The sequence below is a fragment of the Pseudorca crassidens genome, chromosome 12, assembly GCF_039906515.1.
Source record: "Pseudorca crassidens isolate mPseCra1 chromosome 12, mPseCra1.hap1, whole genome shotgun sequence".
In the NCBI taxonomy this organism is placed as follows: Eukaryota; Metazoa; Chordata; class Mammalia; order Artiodactyla; family Delphinidae; genus Pseudorca; species Pseudorca crassidens.
This window is the reverse complement of record NC_090307.1, coordinates 65,416,280-65,440,519: the sequence shown is the minus strand read 5'-3', so window position 1 is coordinate 65,440,519 and position 24,240 is coordinate 65,416,280. Positions and strand designations below refer to the sequence as shown.

Below are 24,240 nucleotides of genomic sequence, written 5' to 3'. Positions count from 1 at the left end.
TTCTTTTCCCTACAGGTCCCAGTTGGGGGGAGTATTCTTCTCTTCCCAAAGTAAAGATGTCCGCCGAGCGTAGGTTGTCTGAGTAAACGGAGTCAGAGTTGAATTGCGCAACCGCGAGTGCGTCCGGCCCGTGGATGACGCTTCTTTGAGGGCGGGCTGGACTATTCCAGCCGTAAATGGCGGAGCGCTAGTGCCCGCCCCCAGCGTGGACCGATCAGAAAGGAGGAAAGGCTGGGAACGGAGTCCCTGTTGGTTGGCCCCCGGGCCAATCGGAAGAGCGCTGATTTGGCGGGAGTCTTGACCGTCGCCGGGCTCGCGGGGTTTCTGCGCGAGCTAGGGTGGTGTCTAGCCGCGGTAGCCATGTTCGTGTCAGATTTCCGCAAGGAGTTCTACGAGGTGCTCCAGAGCCAGGTGAAGCCTTCTTTGGGCCCCGAGGCTTGGGGGAAGGGACGAGGGCCCGCGGCCGTGGGGGAGGGAGAGGCCGGGGTTCGGGGCGCCGCGCTCAGCCCTCTCTCCCCCGACAGAGGGTCCTTCTTTTCGTGGCCTCGGACGTGGACGCTCTGTGCGCTTGCAAGATCCTTCAGGTGAGGCCCGCGGGCTGGGCGGGCGGGGGGCGCGGGGGAGGAGCGGGGCGAGGACCCCATCCCGGGCGAGAGCTCGTCCTGGGGCGGGGACTCAGAAGGCTGCTTCCCTGGCGGGACGGCGTTGGGTAGGTTAGAGGGGAACTAGGTAAAAGGCAGGGATACTAGTTAGTATCTCTGTAGCAACCTGGACACAGAATGGTTGCATTCGAGAGATCCGTAGACCTGTGGCGGCTTCTCACGTGTGGGGTTTGAAGCGGAGGAATCTGACAGCCGAGGGCACAGTGGTGTCATAAGCGATTCTGGAGATACTCGATTCTTTAGCCTGTTAGGGAAGATCGTTGGTTCGGTTTTGAATATGGTGCAAGGTTTACATGAGCTTTGGTCAGAGGCCCTTGGGTCAGGAACTACTTCTCAGAAAACATAGAAAAACCATCAGCTTTTCAGTTTTCCTTTGGTGATTTTCAGCAAAGTTGACCAGATGATTCAGTGGACATTCATGTCCCCATCACCTACTTGCTGACATAAATATTTCACTAACCTTAGGTTATCACGTGTTGTTTGTCTCTCATCTTTTTTTTTTTTTAAGTGCATTTCAAGGTAGATTGCAGACATCCTAGCTGCAATAGGTTTTGAAAAAAAATCTCTCTCCAGGCCCTGTTCCAGTGTGACCACGTGCAGTATACGCTGGTTCCAGTTTCTGGGTGGCAAGAACTTGAAACTGCATTTCTTGAGCATAAAGAACAGGTATGAGAGATGCATTTGAGAATATTTGGCTTTTTTTACTCAATTACAACTTCTTAACACTGAGCATTCTTTCTATGTATACAATAGCTTGCATGTATTTCTAACTACCGACTTTCTTCGGAAGAGAAAAGTGAGCTATATGTCCAGGTGACTTACCCTCAAATTGTGGAGACAAAATTGACAACAAAATAGAGATAGTGAATATGGACAGCCTCTAACTTTGAACTTGTGTTGCAGATACATTTCATCGTAAGGTGCTTGGAATTTGGCAGGTTGTTTTTTATATGGCCTTGTAAAAATTACTTTAGATTAGACTACTGTTTCATATTTATCTCTCCAAGAAAACATATCCAGGTTTCCAGCTTGAAATTCAGGAACATACCGTCTCCTTTTGAAATTTAAGCAGTAGAGGCCAGGCCTCCTCCCACCTCTGCATGGAGCTATAATGAGAGATGGGACATCTGAGACCCCACAGCCCCACAGGGAGAGACTGGAGTCTGGAAGAGGGTCCCTAGAGTTTCTGGCCACATCTAGGACTGTCTGGCAGAGATAAGTCCTCACCCGGTGCTCCTGTCATCATGAGAGGGACCTCTGCCAGTTCAATATTTATAAGGAAAGGGTTTTCTATAGTGATAGGATGTAATTAAAGGGTTAACTTAATATTTAGGTGCTTGTTAAGTGTGGCCTACCTAGGACTTGATAGAAATTTAATCCTGTGCCATGCTACTAGCACAGAAAGGCAATTTGTCACAGTACAGTGACAGATAAGAAGAGACCCGGTTATGCATTTGAACTCTTGGTCCATCCACATCACCTTCTTGACCCCAAGCCTGAGACTCGGGCACACTTATCCTCTGCCTGCTCCTCGTTGAAGCCAGGACAGGCATGGAACCCACCTCACAATGTCGCGGTGGAAATGAAATGGTATATGGAGTTGTTAAAGCACTTGCACAGGCCAGCTGTGGCCGTGTTTGGAGCCCCTCGCTGTCAGCGCCTCGCCATGCGTCAGGGGCTGCGTGTCTCAGCAGGACTCGGGCCTAGTGCTGAAGACAAACGGCCTCCCCCACGCGCTTACTCACAGGGTCCCCGTCCTTTTCTCAGTTCCACTATTTTATCCTCATAAACTGTGGTGCTAACGTGGACCTGTTGGATATCCTTCAACCCGATGAAGACACCGTATTTTTCGTGTGTGACACTCACAGGCCAGTCAATGTCGTGAACGTGTACAATGATGCCCAGGTAAGCCGGCCTTCGGGGCCCATGTCTCCCCTGAGTTCTCCTGTCCGTCTGTCTGTTCCCTTTTATGCTGCGGACAATGTGATGCCTGGTGTTCTTGACAAGGCCCGTGTCCACCTCCCCTATAAGAGCTGGAGCAGCCTGAGGACAGAACCTGGTCTTGTCCATCTTTGATGAGAAACATGGCACCTAACCTTGGAGGTGCTCAGAGGGTGTGTATGGAATTCGCTTGTCCTGGAAGGTGTAGGGACCAGAACCTGCCCTGAGTCTGCACTCCAAGCTCAGGCCAGCCCAGCCTTATTGAATATTGGGGGACCTCAGAGGTACCTCCCCTATAAATGGGGCTAGGATGCACTCTGCCCATCCAGGGTGGTGTGGGGACCAGCAGGACAGTGGTGTGAGGCTGCTGTGAGCCTGCCATGGCTCTGTCACGCGTGCTCTTTGACCCGTCAGCAGTGGGCATGTATCCACAGTAACAAAGCATCAGCCCTGAAACTCTCACGTGAAGGGCCTCTTTTAGAGACAGGAGCTTTGCTCGCTTCAAGGTCACCGATCTCCGTGTCCTCTGTCAAAGGCTGAGGTACAAGGCATTCGTTTTGTTGGCTGAGTATGTGGCCTAAGAGGAAGTTTTTTTCCAAACTTAATGACTGTAGGTAGTTTTCAAATTCCCGTAGTTTCTGTGCACTGAATAGCATGCAGATTCCAGCGGCTCCCTGTGGCCAATCGAGAAATAAGACTGCGAGAGAAAACGTGATGGATAGTTTTCCATGAATGACAGAGGAGATTGATTGCTTTTTGTTTTAATCTTAGATCAAACTGCTCATTAAACAAGATGATGACCTTGAAGTTCCCGCCTATGACGACATTTTTAGGGATGAAGAGGAGGATAAAGAACATTCGGGAAATGAAAGTGACGAGGGGTCAGAGCCTTCCGAGAAGCGCGCACGGGTGGAGGAGGTGGGTTTGGGCCTCTCAACACGGTCTTGAGGAAATGACCACTCCCCGAGGTCAGGGGTCAGCCCGGAGCCTGTGGGCCCAGGCAGAGATGGGAGGCAGCAGGTGTGGGTGCCAACTCTGTGCTCTGCCATCCCCTGGCTGTGTGGCCTCAGGCAGGTTTCTGGACTTCTCTGAGCTGTAGCATCCAGCACTGGTGGCTTCTGCGAGATGTGGAATTACAGGTGGGAGGCGCTGCTCCCCCCACACAAGGGATGAGATTATTCTAGTGCTCGGTGTTGTAAGGAAGCTAATGCCCTCTGGCCCCTGGTCCTTGGTGTGCAGGCTGAGATTTGCCTCTGGAATGTTTGGGGTCCTCCCTTCATCCTTGGCCTGACCAGAGCCTTGGGAGGAGCCCTTCAGGGCCATGTTTGGGATGTTCTGGACACTGTCCATCTGGGGGGGGTGTCCTGCTTCCTCACCTGCCTGCTATTTCTAGAGTCTTGGATCGTCTGATTGGGACCTCTCAGACCCACTCTGAGATTTCTTTCCTCTTGCCTGGCTCTTTATCTGTTCTATTTTCCAGCCAACTTTTAGTCTTTATTTTCTAATCTTTGATTTTTTAGAGCTCTTTCTTTTTATTATATAGGTTCCAGGTGTACAGCATTATAATCCAACATCTGTGTACACTGCAAAGTGCTCACCACCATGAGCCTAGTTATCATCTACCACCATATGCTGGATCCTGATCCCCTTCACCCATGTCCTCCACCCACCAAGCCCCCTCCCCTTTGTAACAAATCTCTGTATCTATGAGTTTATTTTTGTTTGTTCATTTATTTTGTTTTGTTAGATTCCATGTGTGAGTGAAATAATATGGTATTTTATTTTATTTTTTATCTTTCTCCATCTCAGTTCACTTAGCATAATACTTCAAGGTCTATCTATGTTGTCACAGTGGCAGAATTCCATTTTTTTTTCTTTTTTTATGGCTGAGTGGTATTCTATTGTATATACACACCACATCTTCTTTATTCATTCATCTGTCGACAGACACTGAAGTTGCTTCCATGTCTTGGGTATTGTAAACAGTGCTGCAATGAACATTGGGGTACATGTATCTTTTTGAATTAGTGTTTCTGTTTTTTTCAGATATATGCCCAGGAGTGGAGTTGCTGGGTCATATGGTAGCTCTATTTTTAGTTTTTGAGGAACCTCCATACTGTTCTCCATAGTGGCTGCACCAATTTAGTTCCCAACGACAGTGTTGGAGGGTTACCTTTTCTCCACATCCTAACAACATGTGTTATTTGTGGTCTTTTTGATACTAACCATTCTGACAGCCGTGGGGTGATATCATTGTGGTTTTGAATTGCAGTTCCCTGATGATTAGTGCTGTTGAGCATCTTTTCGTGTGCCTGTTGGCCATCTGTATGTTTTCTTTGGAGAAATGTCTATTTAGGTCTTCTGCCCAGTTTTTGATTGGATTGTTTGGGTTTTTTTTGATACTGAGCTGTCTGAGCCCTCCTGATCAGCCCTGGAGTTCCACAGCCACGAGGGGAGGGGACAGGACTCCACTGTGCATCGTGGGGAGGGTCAAAGAATTCTTGGGCCCTGGGGGTTTTGTTAGTCAACTTTACTAAGGTATAACTTCTACTCAATAAAATTCACCGCGTGTACAGTTCAATGAGATTTGACAAATGTATAAAGCCATGTGACCCCCACCACATCATAATAGAGAACAGTTCTATCATCCCCCAGAAATTCCCTCATCAGGACCATGACTTGCCTTTTTAAATTAAACTTTGAACTTTGAGATCATTGTAGATTCACATGCAGATGTAAGAAATGAGTTGAAATCACTTACATACATTGCCCAGTTTCCCCCAGTGGTGACATATTGCAACACTATGGCACAACATCACAACCACTGAAATAGTCAAGACGCAGGACATTTCCGTCACCACAAGGACCCCTCCTGTGGCCCTTTTATAGCCACACCACTTCCCTCCTGCCCCCACCCCCTCCTTAGCTCCTGGCCACAACTATACTCTTCTTCATTTCTATAATTTTGTCCTTTCAAGAATTATATAAATGGAATCATACAGTAAATAACCTTTGGGGATTGGCTTTTTCACTTAGCATAATTCCCTGGAGGTTCAGCCAGGCCTTGGGGTGTATCAGGTTGGTTCCCTTTAGTTACTGAGTATGTTCCATGGTGTGGACCGGCCTCAGTTTAGCCAGTTACTCACTGACAGACATCTGGGCTGTCTCCAGTTTCTGGCTATTGTGAATAGAGCTGTTATAAATATTTGTGTGCAGATTTGTATGTATGAACACGAGTCTTCGTTTCCCTGGGATGAATGACCAAGCGTGCATTTGCTGGGTTGTGTGGTAGTTATGTGTTCAGTTTTTTAAGAAGCTGCCAACCTTTCCCAGAGCGGCTGTACCATTTTACATTCCAACCAACAATCTACAACTGACCCAGCTTCTCGCGTTACCACTAGGTAAGGAAGCTCCAGGCTCCCTGCCTGGCCTCTGACTCTACCCTGGCGAGGGTGTAGGGAGTGCACAGGTAGAAGGAGGAGGTGTTACAGATGGGAGGTGTTCATCGGGGGAGGCTGGGCTCCATGCGGCCTGCGCTGGGCTGGAGGGGGTGGTCCTGGAGTCAAGCACTTATCCTCTAAAAGTTTCCTGTCTTCCAAGGCTGTTCCTTCATGGTTCTTTGGCTTTTGTTGGGGAGTTTTTTCTTCGTACCTGTTGGTGTTTCCAAGTGGCCGGCTTCTTCAGCTCCAAGTCTGGGATATATGAACAAAAAAGAAAATCCAGGGAACTCATGCTGTGACCTCCCTCAGGTCCCAGGATCCCTGGCTGGTCAGCCTTCCTCTTCACCTTTCAGAATCTTTTTTTTTTAATAATATGTGATGTTGGTGTTTTTAAGTATATTTAATGAATGTATAGAGAAAAATACACGTACATCATCTTTCCAGAAGCGAGTTTTTAAAACTGCCGTCCCCCCACCCCCTTGCCTTTGTTGTGGGAACTGAATGAGGTTGTGCCTGTGAGATCAGAATAGTCGCTGGAAACGGTGGGGCCTGGATGTAGAAGTGTGAGCTCTTTTTAATCTGGTGGGAAAGCCAGCAGGAGGCAGTGGCGGGCTCTTGGTGGATTGCTCCGTGCTGGGATGAAGGGCTCGGGGTGTGGCCTGAGCAGGTTCTGGCAGGGTGGTGGTGGGGGGGGGGGGGCGGCGGCCGACCACATCCACGCACCCGCAGTGCTGATGGGCCAGAGGGCCCAGCTGCCCCCTCAGCGCCTCCCTCCCCAGGAGCAGGCTTCGTGCCCTGTGCCTTCTGCCAGATCAGAACCTTCTCTGGCTGTGGGGTGAGTTCCTGGCTCCTTTGCACAACCGTTTGTTCTCTTTGTCGTGGATCAGGAGATCGCAGAGCAAACCTTGAAGAGGAGGAAGCGAAGAGAATGGGAGGCTCGGAGGTGAGGCTGCGTCCAGCAGCGGGATAGCGGGTCAGCGATGCCCCTTTCTTTTCTATTTGAGGATCACATGTTCGGTTTAGAGCCTCTGCGCCAGTGTCTGCAGGATTGAGCGGGTGGCCCTGCACTGGGGAGGAGCTCAGGGCCCCTCTGTCTCGCCCTCTGGTCCCACGAAGGCCGGGCCTGGCCTGAAGGTCTCCCAAGCACATGCCATCCATTAGGGGTGAGGGCCCTGGTCCTTTGTTTTCATAGTTTTCTAAATGTAGATACTTTTATTTACAAATTCAAGAGATGGCAATTGTGTAAAACTTTTCATAGGAAAAAGGTATGAAAAGGAAACTAAGTTACACACACCTTCTCTTCCTGTTGCAAATTAAAAAACAGAAGTGCTTTAAAATGAAAACATTGGAGAGGTTATTCTAGCTTGAGGCAAACCGTGGAGCAGTGCTCTAGAGCTGGGAATTCCTTGCTAAACACAGTCCTTGGAGGTCTAGCAGGGTCTGAGTACCCAGCCCCCGTCCTGCTGTGCCCCCAGCCAACCCCCGTGGAAGGACAGTGTAAAACCATTTCAGGAAGTGTAAGGAAAGAAAACTGAATATAACCCACTTTCACTAATAGGAAGAGATTCTGGCTTTGGGTTGATTTTCCTGGGTTATCTGTACTTGTGCACATTTTACATAATCACACCTAATTTTGCATTTTTCCTCTTAATAGGATCATAGTTCTGATGGTTCCAAAAGCCTTTATCAACTGCCCAGTGCTCAACTGGCCGGTTCCCCTTCTTTGTGAACTGGAGGCTGGGTCCAGCATCCTCCTGTGACACATAGGCTGCACGCAGAGCCCGTCTTGTCTTGCTTGTTCCGTGAATTCCCTTCTGGGGATCATTTCTTGCGGGGGATTCTGGGGCTGTGCCATTTCACATATTCTGCAGCCACACGAGGTTTGAGCCCGTTTACTCCCTTCCCAGCCATTGTACGTCTACACTCCTTGAAGAGTCAATAAGTGAAAACAAACTATTTCAGTTGCGTTTCTTGGGTACCGTCCAGTTTTAGCATTTTTCCCAATATTTGTCTTCCTGTTCTGCTTCCTGTTGAAGACCCGCGTTTTGTGTCATTACAGAAGAGACATACTCTTTGACTACGAGCAGTACGAATATCATGGGACATCGGTAAGTACAGATAGGTGGGATCCTGGTCACGTTTGGACTCTAGGGGTCACTGTCCTAAAACAGGAGGAGGAATGAGCACAGGTTTTAGAGCCACGAAGGCCTGGTATGAATTCCAGCCCCACAGCTTCCTCTTTGTGATCTTGGGCAGGGGATGCAGCTTCTCTGAGCCTCTCCTCCTCAGTAAAAGGAAGAGAGCAGCCCTCACTCCAGAGGCAGTTGTTGGGACAGTTCCTTTTACCTAGAGGTACTCAAGGAACAGCAGCTATTATTTCTGTTCATGATCAAAAGTACAGAACAAGGGAGTTCCCTGGCGGTCCAGTGGTTAGGACTTGGCGCTCTTACTGCCAGGGGTCTGGGTTTGAACTAACATCCTGCATGCTGCGTGGCCAAAAAAAAAAAGTGCAGAACAGGTCTGTTAGTCTCTGTGCAAGAAGGTAGAACTCTGGACTTACACAGGCCCACCAGCATATGTGTTCCAGGAAGAGTTTCGTACAGAAAACCCAGTGTGTCGACTCTGGCATCACTGAGCAGAGCTCAGGGCCTTGAGGACCCCTAGAAAATAAGTTTCCAGTAAAGCATCCTGTGTTTAGCATTAGAATTTGGCTCTGGGGCCTTGGACCCTGAGCACAGATCTCCAGAGCCCCTTTTCTGGTCAAGGCCCCATTGCCCTTTGTGGGATCGTCTCTCTGCCCTGGCAAGTGGAGGATCCTAAGCCGCAGGAGGGGTGGGTGGTGTGGGCAGGAACGGATGCCCGGCTCCTCAGATGCTGGAAATTCCCGCGGAAACCAGTCTCCTTGGCGCTGTTGAAGGAAGCCCAACGTCTCAGGGCAAACGGGATTTAGAGTCTTCTGGTCAGACCCTGATCCTCCCATCTCCTGCCAGGACCCAGCCCGTCTGCTCATGGGAGCTGGATACTTCATCCACAGACAGCCCTGTGGGAAAGACCCTGCTCGCATGGTCCCAGGGCCCCGGGCAGCACGATCCTGACCTTGCCGTGAGCATGGCTGCCCGACCTTAAGCCTGTCTCTCTTGCAGTCGGCCATGGTGATGTTTGACCTGGCGTGGATGATGTCCAAGGACCTGAGCGACATGCTGTGGTGCGTGAGGCCCTCCTATGAGCAGCTGCATCCTCACAGCCAGGGCGGGTCCCCACTGCCAGGGGAGTGCCGGGTGCAACCCCTTTCTGCACATGTGCAGGCCCTGGTCGTCTTCCTGACTGGGGCCCCCGGCTGCACACAGACTCCTGGGGGGACTGGGGAGTGTCATGGGGTGCCGAGGGTCTGAGGGAGGGGCCTGGGCCTCTCCACCCTTCCCAGCTGACCCGCCCAGCCTTGCTACCCAAATCAGTTTGAGCGTGAGGTTTGAACAAGGCTGCTGTCGCCAAGCATCTTTGCAACCCTGGCGGGGGGTAGTTCTGGGACAGGAGTAGCCGCTGGCCTGCCTCTGAGCCTGCTGCTGGGGCTTCCAGCGGGGGTGCGTGGCCCACTGCGCTCCTGAACGCGGGTTGATTTGGGGACTAAAGGCTCAGAGTCTAGCGAGGAGTGTGTGGGTCTGGCCTGCTTCACCCTCAGCATTCTGCTCTAGGTCCTGGTTTTCTCCTCTGCAAGGTGACGGTCTGTGCTGAGTCAGAGCCTCAGGACGGCCGGGGCAGGGCCAGGCACTGGCCACATCAAGGCCCAGAGGTGCCCTGTCACCCTGAGCTGGCAAGGGTGGCGTGCGGCCAGGCGAGCCGGGACACAGGCGATGTGGGGCCTGCCGCTCTTGTCATAGGGGATCCCTGCTGGGAACCAAGAGCCCCACAGCAGTGACACCGCAATGGGAGCCTTGGAACCTCTTCACCCGCAGGGCGGGACCGCTGGTCCAGCGGAGTGTCTGGGTCAGGCCACGCTGGCAGGACATGCCTGTGAGTGCCGCCCACCCATTCACGGCTCCATTCCTCTCCTTCCAGGTGGGCCATTGTTGGACTAACAGACCAGTGGGTGCAAGACAAGATCACCCAGTAAGGATGCGCTCCCCCGGGCTGTCTGAGGTCGACCGCAGCCGGGTTTGCAGTGGTGGGCTGGGGGCAGCGTCCCTGCGGCGCCCTTTGAGGAGGGGCTGCCTTGGGCCTGGGTCCTTGTCAGGACTGGACCTCTGGTGCAGTCATGTGTGGCCTTGTGTGGATGCTTCATCCACCTCGGGGGCCCAGCAGGTGGAGCCTGAGATGAGCGGAGGGGCCCGGTCTCCCGGCTCTCATGTTGTCTGTTGACCCCTGTGCCCAGTGGACACAGGGCTGGGAGGAGGGGCCAGGGCCCCGAGGCCTGCCAGGGCAGGCAGGCGTGATCTCAAAAGTTGGGGGAAGGCTGGACAGGCCTGCAAGGAGGGCTGGTGTGGACCCGAACCCTTTTTGCCCTTGGTGGGTGGGCTTTGCTGTTCCTGTCTGTCCGACTCCAGGATGTAGACACCTGGGAGGGGCGGGGGAGCCGGTGCCCCTCTCATTCCTGCTGCTCTGGTGCCATCAGGTGGGAACTGTAACCCCATCCAAGGGCCCCGTGCCTGCCTCCTGGCACAGCCTCCGCCTGCACTGGTTGCAGAGGCCCCTGTGCCCCGGTAGCTGCCCCTCCCACCCTGCCCACTGGAGGGTCCCGAGTCTCACGGCCTGGGCCTAGCCTGCTCCCCTCCTGTGTTGCCGATGGTGTCAGGTGCACAACGCTGGGCACCATGCTGGCCTGGGTGGCCCCTCAAGTGGACCTGGACGGGGTCTGCCTTCTCCTGCTCTCCTCGCCAACACTTCCTGTGCTGGGCGTCTTGTCACTATGGGGTCTGTCCACTGACCGTGGCTGGCAGGTGGGCCATGGCACCCTCTGTGCCCACCCTAGGGGGCCTCAAATAAATGACGCGGGGCAGCTGCTGCCCAGGAGAGATTGCACAGGGGTGGCAGATGAGGCTAGAGCCTGGCCCTCGATTGCCTGCAGAGGCAGCAGGGGTCCTGGGCCCTGGACAGGAGGGGCGGAGGGGGCCCCAGGCTGCGTGCTGTCTTCCAGGATGAAGTACGTGACCGACGTGGGCATCCTGCAGCGGCACGTGTCCCGGCACAACCACCGGCATGAGGACGAGGAACATGCGCTCTCCGTCGACTGCATGCGCATCTCCTTCGAGTACGAGTATCCTCACGGCTCAGCCCTGCATCCCCGGGACGAGAGGCTCTGGGCAGAGGGCCCAGTGGGTGCAGCAGGAGTCCTGGACGTGGGCCCTGCCTGGCTCGTCCATGGCTTTGCCATGTTCAGGAGCATCACGTGTATCAGGGTGCATGGGTGCTGGGTGAACACAGGCAAGTGCACATGGGGCCACGGTGGTTCAGGCAGTTGAGAGGGTTCGCAGACTCCTGCCGAGCGGGCTGGGAAGCAGCAAGCAGATGCAATTAGAGAGTGACACTTCACGAGGAGGATGTGGCGCCTCGAGGGGGCGACCCGGGCCAACGGGCCGGCTGCAGGGCTCAGGACAGGCTTGGTGAGGCCATGTCAGAGGGGAGACTCAGCTACCCTCAGGAGAGGGAGGGCTGCCTGGGCAATCCCATGGCCTTGCAAAAGCCCTGAGGTGAGCTCCAGGGAGGGGTTGGAGCTATGGACGGGTGCAGGTGGAGGAGCTGGTTCCTGGTACTTGAATGTCCCGGGGCTGCCGAATGGGGGGGATAGGCTGTGGCAGCTGTGACAGGGGTCTCGCTGCTTTGGTGGCGGGTAGAGCGATGGTAGGAGTGGGGCCGGCCTGTGCCTGCCCTGGAACAGCTGGGGACCAGTGAACATGGCTTGGATGGGTCAGGTGGGGGTGCCCACGACAAGTCTAGGAAGAGGTGCCGGGTGTGGGGCAGCCAAGCTCTGGGAGGGGGCGACCACCAGGAGCTGGGTCCTGACACGTGACGTCCAGGGACCGGGGTGCGCTGGGGGTGTGGGCAGGGAGGACAGTGGCCCCAGGGCCCAACCAGCAGGAGGGACATCACAGAGGACAGAGGCCGCCGCGTGCCCAGAGACCCTCGGCGTGGGCGAGGACCATCCTCTTAGCCACACTTGTGGCCCCAGGAGTGAGGAAGAGCCTGTCAAGGAGTGGAGTGAGGATGAGGCTTTGTTGAGGGGATCCCAGCACAGGCCCAGGCAGATGGAGCCCGCGGGGAGCGGGTGGGAGGCCAGCCTGAACTGGCGACGCCCAGTGGTGCCTCCCAAGTCCTGTGTGGCCACAGGGGCCCCCGGATAAGGCTGTGTGTCCACATCTCCCAAGCTGTCTGGGTCATGTTAAACTAAGGTCGAAGAGCTCCAGGTCCCCGGGGGGGCTGACTGGTTATACAGGTGGTGGTCCCAGGGCGGGGGCCTGGGTCACTATGCAGCCACAGCTCCTTGACCGCGGGCCCAGCCTCCGCCTGGCGCTCTATCAGCACTGGTCCCTCCACGACAGCCTGTGTAACACGTGCTACACCGCGGCCAGATTCAAGCTCTGGTCTCTTCACGGGCAGAAGCGGCTGCAGGAGTTCCTCGCGGATGTGGGGTGAGTGAGCGCCGAGGCCTGCCCCCCATGGCCCCCCTCCCCTGGGGGAAAGCCCCCACTCCTGCTCTATCCCACATTCCTCACTCGATCCCAGAATCTGGTCTGAAGGCCAGGCCGGGACATCAGCCGTGGCATCACGCCTCCTGTGACTGGTGCTCCTCCTTCCCAGTCTTCCCCTGAAACAGGTGAAGCAGAAGTTTCAGTCCATGGACGTCTCCTTGAAGGAGAATTTGCGGGAGATGATTGAAGAGTCTGCCAATAAATTTGGGTAAACACATGATTCTCTGGATTAAGCTTTGTCAAGGTTTCAGCTTTAATCACATTCTAAAAATAATGCAGAAAACAACACATAGATGATTGTGACCTGACTAGCCTTCCCTGAAGTTTTTAGTTCTCTTTGGGTTAAAATTAGGATTTAAGGTGCCTGAAAAGTGTAGAATCCTTACATCCTGGGGCCGAGGTGCAGACCTTTGAGGTCAACATGGACTGTCCATCACTGGACCCTGGAAGGGCCCACTGGGGCCAGGTTCAGGCGAGCTCTGCCCAACCGGGTCTTCTGACGCTGCTGGAGGGACACGGGCCTGGCTGCTCCTGGCGCCCTGGGGCGCAGGCAGGAGAAGGCCACACCCACATCCCCGTACCCACCCCCTGACACACACACACACAGCTAGCTCATGCCCTGCCCTGACGGGCTGACAGCTTTGTACCGGGTGCTCAGCACCCTGGTTGAAGGCTGGTGTGTCGGCCTCCTGACTCCGTCCATTCTCTGACGGGAATGGCTAGCTGCAAGCATCAATGGGGGCTGGGGAGGGAGCATTAGTGCTGGCCTGGCCTGTGTGAGAGCTCACCCCAACTCGAGGACACTTCGGCCACGTGCAGAACGACAGCCGTGTCACTTCCTCCCGTTGCAGCATGAGGGACATGCGCATCCAGACTTTCAGCATCCATTTTGGCTTCAAGCATAAGTTCCTGGCCAGTGATGTGGTCTTTGCCACCATGTCGCTAATGGAGAGCCCCGAGAAAGACGGCTCTGGGACGGATAACTTCATCCAGGCTCTGGACAGTCTCTCCAGGTAGTGGGCCTGGCCGTGGGCCCCCATCCCCACCGGCCACTCGGCCCTCAGCCCTACACTGCCAGGGAGGCAGGTCACAGGGCCCCCAGGCATGGGGGTGACTGTGTCTGCAGGAATCCAGATCACAGTCCACCTGAGCTGGGGGCGCACGAGACACGTGCCCGTCTTCAGTATGTGTCATGTTCTTTGGAATCCTTTTCTTCTTTCTTTTTGATTTAAAAATTTTTCTTCTTTCTCACCTCCCATACCCCTTCAGGCATTATTGTTTATTCATTCCTGTGTTTCTTCTAGTTTAGTTTTCATTTCTCAATTATTTTTCTTTGACTTCTAATTTTTTCTTATCTCACTTCCTGAGATGTACTATTTTTTTTAATGTCTTTCAGCTTGTTTTGAAACAGAATATTACAGTTCTGGTCTTTTGGGGGCGTGTCTTTCTAGTTAACCTTCATTGTTGAGAGGGAGACTATCCTCCTTGTTCTTTTTCCTGATGATAACTGAGAGGATTTGATCGTTGCTCATTTTTTTGTGAGTTTAGTCTTCCTGACTTTTTCGGGGGAGGTATGGTTCACACAGCTTTTCCAGCTTCAGAGTGTTAGAAGTGGAGGCGCCTGCTTTCTGGGGTTTCCTGGTCCATTTCCAAGCACACTTTTTTAAACAGATTTGCTAAGCTATTATTCACATACTCTGTGGCGCACCCATTGTAAGTGTACAGTTTAGTGGCTTTTAGTATATTCACAAGGTTGTGCAAACATCACCACTATCTAATTTTACGACATTTTTATTGCTCCAAAAAGAAACCCTGCTCCCCTCAGCCATCGCCTCCTAAATCTCCCATCTCCCCCAGCTCTTGGCAACCAATAACCTACTTTCTGTATCCATAGATTTGCTATTCTGGACATTTCATATCCATGGACTCAGACATTAAGTGATCCTTTATGGCCTTGCCTCTTCTGCTTAGAATAATGTCCTCAAGTTTTATCTGTGTTATAGCATGTGTCAGAATTTCCTTTCTTTTTATTGCAAATAATATTCTATCATAGGGATAGACCACATTTTATTTATCCATCATCAGTTGATGGACATTTGGGTAGTTTCCACCTTTTAACGGTGATGAAAAATGATGTTGTGAACACACGTGTGAGTTTTTGTGTGGACATGTTTTCCTCTCTCTTTGGTATATACCTGCGAGTGGAATTGCCTGCTCATGTGGTGATTCTGTGTGTCACCTTTTGTATAACTGCTGGACTGTTTTCCAAAACGTGATTTCACCATTGTACATCCGCACCTGCAGTGTATGAGAGTTTGAATTTCTCCATATCCTCACCAACACGTGTCACTGTCTGACTTTTTGATCGCAGCCATCCTAGGGGTATGACGTGGTTTCACTGTGGCCTTGATTTGCATTTCCCTAATGGTTAATGATGTTGAGCAGTTTTTCATGTGCTTATTGGTCATTTGCATATCCTGTTTGGAGAAATGTATGTCCTTTGTCTCTTTAAATTGGGTTGTCTTTTTTTTTTTTTTTTTTGTGGTACACAGGCCTCTCACTGTTGTGGCCTCTCCCGTTGCGGAACACAGGCTCCGGACGCGCAGGCTCAGCGGCCATGGCTCACGGGCCTAGCTGCTCGGCGGCATGCGGGATCTTCCTGGACCGGGGCATGAACCCGTGTCCCCTGCATCAGCAGGCGGACTCTCAACCACTGCGCCACCTGGGAAGCCCAAATTGGGTTGTCTTTTAATGACTGAGTTGTAGGAACTGACTTGTATATTCTAAATATGTCTCTCAACATATACATGATTTGCTAGTATTTTCTCCCATCCTGTGGGTTGTCTTTTTACTTTCTTGATGTTCTTTGAAGCACATTTTTAATTTTGATGATGTTTGGGTTATCTATTTTTTCTTTTGTTTCTTTTGTTGTTGGTGTCATAGCTAAGAAACCATTGTCTAATCCAAGGTCACAAAGATTTACACCTCTGTTTTCTGTAAGAGTTTTATAGTTTTAGCCTTTATATTAGGTGTATGATTCACTTGAGGTTAATTTTTGTATCTGTGAGGAAGGGATCAGCTTAATTATTTTGCATATGGGCATCTGACTGTTCTAGCACCATTTGTTGAAAAGACTTCTTCTACCATTGAATTAATTTGGCACCCATGTTGAAAATCAGTTGACCATGCATGTGGGAATTTATTTCTTGATTCTCACTTCTCTCCCACTGATCCATGTGTCTAACCTTATGCCAGTACCACACTGCTTTGATCACTGTAGTTTTGTAGCAGGTTTCGGCTATGCTGTGTTCCTTGAATTTTCACGTGGATTTTAGGATTAGTTTATTAATATCTGCAAAGAAGTCAGATTGCATTGAATCTATAGGTCAATTTGGGGAGTGTTGCCATATTAACAATATTAAGTCTTCTAATCCATGAACATGGATGTTTTTCCATAGACTTAGATCCTCTTTAATTTCTTTCAACAGTGTTTTATAGTTCAGAGAATAAACTGTACACTTTTTAGTAGATTTATTTCTAAATATTTTATTCTTTTTGATGCTATTGTAAATCAACTTACTAATTTCATTTTTGGTTTGCTCATTGCTACTGCATAGAACTACAATCAGTTTTTGTATACTGATCTTGTCCTGCAAACTTGCAGAACTTGTTTATTAGTTCTGACAGTTTTTTAGTGGATTCTTCAGGATTTTCTATATATAGGATCATGTCACCTGCAGATGAAGATAGTTTTACTTCTTCTTTCCCAATCTAACTGCCTTTTATTTCATTTACTAATTGCCTGGCTAGAACCTCCATGACAATCCCAGTGTGTTTGATCAGTGCCTTTGCCTTCCTTTTCTGAATTGTCCTTCTCTTGCCCAGTTTCAGTTCCACTTGTAGCCGTCTCTCCTTAGCAAGGGGCCCAGAGTGGAAAGGAGCTCTGGCTGGTACAGGGAGCTAGCCTGCTCCAGCCCCCTGGTGTTTGCCATGGCCCTCACACTCACCTTCTCTTGCGTGGCGCAAAAATCTTAAGTTTTGGCCACTGTCCCCAGTTGCCTGGAGTTTCACCTTTCTTAGGTCTCTGCTTCTCTGCTCCCTCCCACACGTCTGGTGGCCAGTTGAGGGTCTCTTCCCACCTGCCTATAGTTTGGGGTCTGTGGTGTTCTGCATTCTTTGTGTTGTAAATGTAGGTCCTAGGTCTTTGGTTTTGTAATGTAGTTGCTCTGTTTTTACCTAGAAATATGGAGAAATCAAAAAACTATACTGCCGACTGTTTCCGCCTCCTCTCAGAATTGATGGGCCAGTCTTAGCCATTGTCTGCTGACTTCCTGCTGTGACAAAAGAGCATTCATCCCATTTCTGTGCGCCTTCCCCTCCTGTTGGTACAGTTGTGCCACTATTTTTAGCTCCTTTGTAACCTTAACATACTTCGGTCTTGTTCCTTCACCAGCATCTCTTGTCTCCCTAGTTGGTAAGAAAAGGGTTTGGGCATCCTTCGTTTTCTCCTCCCCCATACCTCCCAGGATGTGAAAATACTTTCTCATGTTCAAGGTTAACAAAAGTGGGGTAGAGGACAGAATGTGAGTCATCTCATCTTTGGCTGTAGGTTGATTCTCAAAGATGAAGATCAATAAATAGTGTTACTTGGTTGCTCTAATAAAATATTCCAGAGTCACTAATGTGCGGTGATCCCATTCCTTTCTGGCTCAGCTCTTTGTTTTCCTGGGAGCTCTTCATTGCCTCCTTTATCATATCTGGTTTTCCCAGCTCTCATTCCCTGAGCCCCTTCTGTCCAGGAGAGCCTGGGGCTCTGTTCTCAGCTCCAGCTCCCTAGTCCTGCCACCCGCCGCCACAGCTGGCGGCCCAGACTGTGCCACTGGGGTGGACCCAGCACATCTTGGGATCCTCATCTGTTTTTTTTACTCCCCCATTTTGCTAGAACATAATTCTTAAGCAACTTTTAAAGAAAGGGCACATGTGAGGTAAACATTCTGAGCTCTTGCACATCTGACAGCATCTTCTGCCCTCATCTGATTGCTGGTTTAGCTCGTGCAGAATTCAGGGTTGTTGCCTGTCTCCCAGCAGCCAGTGGTGTTGATGAGAAGTCTGAGCCATTTTGGTTTTTGTTTCTCTGTAAATGCACCCTCACCCCCACCAGAAGCTTTCGGAATCTTTTTTGATTCTCAGTGTTCCAGAATGTCTAGTTGTGTGTGGGGTGGATCTTGTTTCATGCATTAGACTGAGGTTTTGGGTGAGCCCTTTTAGTCTGAGGAAATGCTTTCATACTCTGCCTTTACTATTCCCCCCACACATATGTCTGTTTCTTAATTTTTCTAGACTTCCTGGAATGATTCTCTGTCTCTGATTTTTGCCTTATATTTTCCATGTGTTTGTCTTATTTGTGGTAAGGAAGGTTTTCTTGACTTGGAGTGAATTTTTTATTTGTTGCAACCATTTTACTTTCCACAAATACTTCCTGGTTTCTGATCATTTTTCATAGCATCCTGTTCTTGGTTTACGAATGTATTGCCCAAATCTCTCTGAAGATACTAATTAGACTTCATTTTAAGCTTTCTTTTGGTCTCCAAATTATGTTTCCACTAGGGCTGGTTTTTCAGGCCACAGGCATTTCTCAAATGTCTGGTGGTCCTCCACATTCAAGGGGTTGGGGGGGGTGGGGAAGGCTGTGGAAGCCTGGCAAGCCTTCTGGCCGGAAGGCATCACTTCATCTTGGTGGGTGGGAAGCCCATGTGACACTTTGGGACCCTTACCTCCTGGGTGCAGAGGCTTTGCTCGAAGACCTAACTTCTCCATAGAGGGCTCATTTTAATGTGTTCAGAACGGAACCCTCCTTTGTGTGGGGGAAGGGTAAAAATCCATCTGTCTGGTGGCACGATCCCTAGTGCCCCCCAAGCCTCTCCAGTCAGAGCCCTGCAGCACCTTCTAGGAGGTACCTCTGCTGGCTTCCAGTCTCTGGTCTTCTGATGCCAGCAGGAACCCACCCCCCCGCACCTCTCCTGTCCATCGCTGTGGGCTTAGACACTTTTTATTCCTTCCTCTCACCGGAAAGGGAGCTGGGGAGGGAGGGAAGTGAACTGTTGGCTCCACAGCCCCTCTGACCCAGAAACCAGGTGTCCGGTCTGCGGCCAGTGATGGAGCCGTGCGCCTGCCATGTTTCAGGGGGAACCTGGACAAGCTGTATCGCGGCCTGGAGCTCGCCAAGCAGCAGCTGCGCGCCACACAGCAGACCATCGCCAGCTGCCTCTGCACCAACCTCATCATTTCCCAGGGGCCCTTCCTCTACTGCTCCCTCATGGAGGTCAGCTCCCCACAGACACGTCCCTAGCCCCGCCTGCTGGCCGCCCCCTGACCACCTACCCCCACTCCCTGCAGGGCACGCCAGACGTTATGCTGTTCTCCAGGCCAGCTGCCCTGAGCCTGCTCAGCAAGCACCTGCTGAAGTCCTTCGTGTGCTCGGTGAGGGTGGGAACACAGCAGCCGGGGGTGGGGGGCAGTGGCTGGTGCCAGACACTGGCCTTGGGGTGCGGGGGCTGCTCACCTGCCAGGGGCTGGCAGGTGCCTCCCTTTTCCTGAGCTGTGTTCCTCCGCTGAGCCCTGAACCCTCCACTTCCCACCAGCCCTCGTGCCATCACTCACCACCCAGGTCACTTGGACAAGTGGCGGGGCGGGGGGGGGGCGCCTCACAGAGCACGCAGGGCTGGGGCTCATGTTCAGTGCAGGCGGGGTGGGGCGGGGCGGGGGGTGCTGGGGAGGGCCTCATGGAGGGGTGACAACTGTGTTAGGACCTAAAGGAGGTGAGGGAGGGAACAGCCAGGGGCACAGGAGGCTGGGGGCAAGCTGCGTGGGGACTTGAGTGTCTCTGGGAAGAGGGAGTCCCTGGAGGATTTTGGGGAGCGAGGGACTGGGGCTCCTGGGCACTGTGACCGAGGTGCACTTCCCTCTGCAGACGAAGAACCGGCGCTGCAAGCTACTGCCCTTGGTGATGGCCGCCCCCCTGAGCGCGGAGCAGGGCACTGTAACCATGGTGGGCATCCCCCCAGAGACCGACAGCTCCGACAGAAAGAAGTGAGTCCTGGGGCCCGGGGCTATGGGGGGTCGGTCTCAATGCCAGGCCAGGGATGGCCTTTTCCACCATGAAGCAGGGTGGTGGGGCTTACACACGTGGGCTGCAGGGTGGGACAGCATCAAGCATGCACTGAGCAGGGTCAGAGTGCAGGGAGGTGCAGCAGGTAGGCAAGCCTGAGGGTGGCAGGGCAGTTGGGGCCTCATGCTGAAAGCCCAGGACAGACACCAGTGCACAGGGCTCACCGGTGAGGGTACGTCTCTGGGCTCCAGGTAACCTGGGTTCCTCCCTGTGAGTAGCCTGAGGCCTCTTGGGAGCTCCCACCCCAGCATGGGGTGGGGGGTGCAGGTGTGGTGTGGGCGTCCAGCTTCCAGGCAAGGGCATCCAGCTCCCTGAGGAGGGCCGGCCAGGGTCAGACACACCCAGGATGGGCGGCGAGGTGCGTGGCCCTGCGGCCGCGGCAAAACCCTCAGCCCTCCCTGGGCCTGAACCCTCCTCTGAGGAGCAAACAGTTTGCACTGAAAATCTGGATCAGGTCTGGGTCTTACCCTGGGTCTGGATCGGTCCCAGCTCTGCCACTGTGAGCTTTGACCACCTTCTGCGTCTGCAAAGGCCATTGAGCCGTGAGTAGGGAGACAATGGCCTCTGAGACGAGTGCTTCCCTGCTGCCGGGCTGCTTTCCAAAGCTCCCTCGAGGGTCTCAGATCCAAAGTTACATGGGTGGGAGCCAGCCAGGGTTCCCGAGGCAGCACCGCAGCCGCCTGTGTCCTCACTCGGGCTGCCAGTCTGTGCATGGCTGGGCCAGTTGGCGGTGAGCTCGGTGGCCGTGCACAGTCTCCTGTGAGGGTGGCCGTGGAGGCTGGGAGCACTTGCCCTCCTCTGCCCGCCTTCTGCCCTCTGCTCTCCACGACAGGCACTGGAGCCCCTTCCCCACACTCCCACTGTCCCCACCAAACCTCCCTCGAGGCAGCTCCATCCAGGCTGCTCTCCGAGGAGCTCCTGTTCCCCCACCGCCCTGTGGGCCCCTCATCCCTGGTCCCACCTGCTGTGTGTGTCTAGGACCCCATCCCCACACGGCTCCATGGAACCTCTGCCTCTCACCTGCCCCAGCTGCCAGCACGGTGCCTGGGGGGGCACCAGGGGACACGCCCACCTGAGGGCTGAGAAGGGCTCACATGGGAGCAGTAGTGAGAGGCAGTGGTCGTCCAGAGAGTGGGTTGAGGCCTCGGGGCTGTGGCCAGTGAGGAGTCTGGTGTGTCCCTGGCGGGGAGGGTCCACTGCAGGCACAGCCCCCAATGTGCCTCTGTGTGTCCCCAGCTTTTTTGGCCGGGCGTTTGAGAAGGCGGCGGAGGGCACCAACTCCCGGACACTGCATAACCATTTCGATCTCTCAGGTAAGAGTCCGCCGCACTGAGGCCCTTTCAAGGTCAGTGCTGGCCTTGGAACCAGGGAAGTGCCGGGGGTGCCCTGCCAGCAGTCCTCTGGCCTCAGGCCCTGCACCCCATCTGGGCCCTGACAGGCATACCTGGCTCTGGCCTTAGGATCCAGCCCCTGAGATCACTTCACCAAGGAGCTTGGGGGTCTGGCCACCACTGTGCCCTGACGCTGCTGCATGGTGGCTTTGGGGGGGCCACACCTGTAGGCCACCGGATGCCAGTGTGGAACATGGCATGTTTGGCCATATTTACTTTCTGGTCTTCAGATGTGTGGCACTTTTCCCCTGTGTTAGTGAGCCCCAGCTGCTGTAATAAAGCACCACAGAGTGGGGGGTTGAAATAACAGAAATGCATTTCTTACTGTTCTGGGGGCTGGAAGGTCAAGTGTCAGCAGGGCTGGTTCCTCCCAAGGCCTCTCCCCTAGGCATGTAGATGCCGTCGTCTCCCTGTGTCTCCACGTGGTCGTCCCTCTGTATGTCTGTGTCCTGATCTCTTCCTATAAGGTTACCAGTCAGACCGAATCAGGTCGCACCCTAGTGACCTCATGTGACCTGATCACCTCTGTAAAAGCCCACTGCCAGGTACACTCACGTTCTGAGGTGCCGGGGTTAGGCTGTCACCATAGCAAGGTGGGCACCTTCAGCCCATAGCGCCCACCTCTCAGAAAGGACCTCTCACATCACCACTGATGCCTTAACGAGGACCAGTCTCTGAGTCCAAGACCCGCCTTCACCCCATTGCCTCTGGAGTCTAGAGCTGGCATCTTCCTGCCGGGCCGACTCAGGCTGTGGCTCCGTGGTGGGGGGACCCCTCCAGCAGCAGCCCCCCACTTCCTGTTTCATGCCTGAGACGGCAGACAGGCGGTGCTGGCCAGCCTGCAGGATGCCCCGGCTTCCCACATGGGGAAGACTAGAGGGCCGGGAGCTGCTGGCTTCCCCCAGGGGTGGGCGGCTTGCAGGGGGTGTGGAGGAAGTCGAGGCCTGAGGTACCCACAGCTTGCAGGGCCAGGCTGGCTGGTTTTGTCCTGTCTGATGAGGCCCCGTGCTTGTCTGAGGCTGATGGCCCCCAGAGATGGGTCAATTTGCACCATGTCCCCTTCTACGGAAGAGACACCAAAGCTGAGAGACTGGCCAGAACAGGATGGAAGGCCGCCTCCTGCCTGACCGCTCGGGTGGGAGGGAGGCCTCTCTGCCAGGGCTGTGGTGTTCAGAGTGTCACCGCTTGTCCCCTGGCTGCCCCGAGGGTCCTGCCCACAGACCACAGTCGCAGCTGCACCGACAGGGCAGCCAGGGAGACCGGTTAAATAGGCCTCATGATCCAGAGCACCCCAGGCCACCAGGGAGCCAAGTGCGCCTTTGGAATGTGATAGGGGGTTGTCGCCACTGGGGCGCCGGGCAGCGGGAGTCAACTTGGTACTTGGTGGCCTCCCCCAGCTCTGTCCCTGCTCCTCCCGTCCCAGTGATGTTTTCCTTTCATTACTTCAGTGATTGAGCTGAAAGCCGAGGACCGCAGCAAGTTCCTGGACGCACTCGTGTCCCTCCTGTCCTAGGGTGAGTCATGGGGGAGGGGTGCTGGTGGCTTCCCATGGCCCTGCCACAAAGCCCAGCTTCTACCTGGGTTTGAGGCCGGAGATGGGGTCCAGCGCCTGTTCCCAGGGACGCCTGTCCCCAGGCTGGTGGCAGTACCACAATGGGCCACTTTGAGGGATCTAATTTCATTAAGCTCCTGGGATCCCTTCAGAAGGAGCTGCGTTTACCCTCCTCTGATCACAAGGCGCCAGGTGTGGCCGGGAACGGGGGCTGCCCTCGCCCCAGCGTCAGGCCCTGGGCTGGAGCCCGCAGGGTGTCTATCTGGGCTCTCATGTGCTGGACTTCTGAGAAGGCCAAGCTGGTAGCAGCCACTCAGTGGGGAATTATAAACCATGGGCCCTATGTGAGCCTGGACGCCTGCGGCTGTCACTGTGACAGTGCAGTGCAACGCTCCCGCCAGCGCTGTCCCCTGTGCCTCACACACCACCTCTTTCTCAAGGGCCCTCGGGAAATGGGCCGGGGACCTGCTCTGTCTAGTGACCCCTTCTCAGCCCAGGCCCCCAACAGCGGATGCCCTGCCCGGCATCTCCCTGACCCCCGGCTGGAGTCGCGGCTGTGTCACACGGGCCCTGTCCAGGCTCCGGTGTGGGGGGTCCCTCCTGCCGGCCCAGGGTCCTTCCTCCGTCCCCCGTCCCTGGTGAGCTGGGAGTGTGAGAGCCCTGGTGGGCTCTGCTGAGAATGGCCTAGGAGCCTCAGGGACCTCCCCCAGCCCCTCTCTCGGGGGGCACAGGGCTCTGGGGGCAGATTGGGTCTTATGTGACGTCTGTGGGGAGCCTCACCAGGCTGCCCCCCTGTCCTCATCTGAACTGGGGCTGACACCCCTTGAGTCTCAAGGGCTGGGCCTCAGCAAGGGCCTTTGTGGGGGGGGAGGGTTAAATCAAAGGTTACAAATGGGGGTCTCGGGCAGTGGGGCTGGCATCTGAGGCAGACCCCTCCCTGCAGCCTGCTTGGTGATGATCCCAGGGCCATGTGCGAGCTGCCACCAAGACGGCACCAGGTGAGCCAGCCTGGGAGGGTGAGGGGCAGCGTGCTGAGGGCAGTGCCAAGGCTGGACAATCTGCCAGGCAGGGTCTGTAAGGGGAGGAGGTGCCAGGAGCCGTGTGGCCTAAGGTACTCAAGCAGACAGGACGGCGGGTGCTACCCACCACCTGTCAGTGGTGGGGCTGCTCAGAAGCAGCCGCTCAGCACAGCAGTGGGAAGGCCTGGGCAGTTTGTTTGACTTGGGGAACCATCAGAATCGTTTGAAATTTATTTTTTCTTTTCTCTTTTCCAGAGTTTGATTTCCTCAGAAGTGACCTCCTTCTCCTTATTTATGTTAACTGGCTTTTATTTAGATTGTAAGTTATGGACATAGTTTTAGATGCAGGGACAGTGTTTTTAATGGAATAAAATGATTATTTTA

The 24,240-nt window shown here is 53.7% G+C and overlaps 1 protein-coding gene across 3 annotated transcripts; it reads left to right on the top strand.

The window, feature by feature from the left end:
- Positions 1 to 198: 198 nt before the first annotated feature.
- CDC45 (cell division cycle 45) lies at positions 199 to 24,240 on the top strand. 3 transcript variants are annotated; one of them, XM_067699904.1, is made up of 20 exons: positions 204 to 411; positions 525 to 584; positions 1,236 to 1,328; positions 2,430 to 2,567; positions 3,375 to 3,521; positions 6,931 to 6,986; positions 8,103 to 8,151; positions 9,187 to 9,248; positions 10,100 to 10,150; positions 11,175 to 11,294; positions 12,535 to 12,666; positions 12,836 to 12,934; positions 13,578 to 13,739; positions 18,910 to 19,048; positions 19,123 to 19,206; positions 19,697 to 19,815; positions 21,131 to 21,207; positions 22,734 to 22,799; positions 23,781 to 23,835; positions 24,112 to 24,240. In XM_067699904.1, exons 1-18 carry the CDS (start codon positions 361 to 363, stop codon positions 22,796 to 22,798), a joined length of 1,704 nt encoding a protein of 567 aa, XP_067556005.1. In that variant the 5' UTR covers positions 204 to 360; the 3' UTR covers position 22,799; positions 23,781 to 23,835; positions 24,112 to 24,240. The 3 variants fall into 3 exon arrangements, with proteins under 3 accessions (XP_067556007.1, XP_067556006.1, XP_067556005.1); XM_067699906.1 differs by lacking the exon at positions 13,578 to 13,739 and having other exon boundaries at positions 199 to 411; XM_067699905.1 differs by lacking the exon at positions 23,781 to 23,835 and having other exon boundaries at positions 202 to 411.

Excerpts from the sequence above, each read along its gene's own strand:
- CDC45 (XM_067699905.1), top strand. The coding sequence starts at position 361 with ATGTTCGTGTCAGATTTCCGCAAGGAGTTCTACGAGGTGCTCCAGAGC. Across the intron at positions 10,151-11,174 it reads GTGCAAGACAAGATCACCCA|GATGAAGTACGTGACCGACG; the intron begins GTAAGGATGCGC and ends GCTGTCTTCCAG. Across the intron at positions 11,295-12,534 it reads CGCATCTCCTTCGAGTACGA|CCTCCGCCTGGCGCTCTATC; the intron begins GTATCCTCACGG and ends CCGCGGGCCCAG.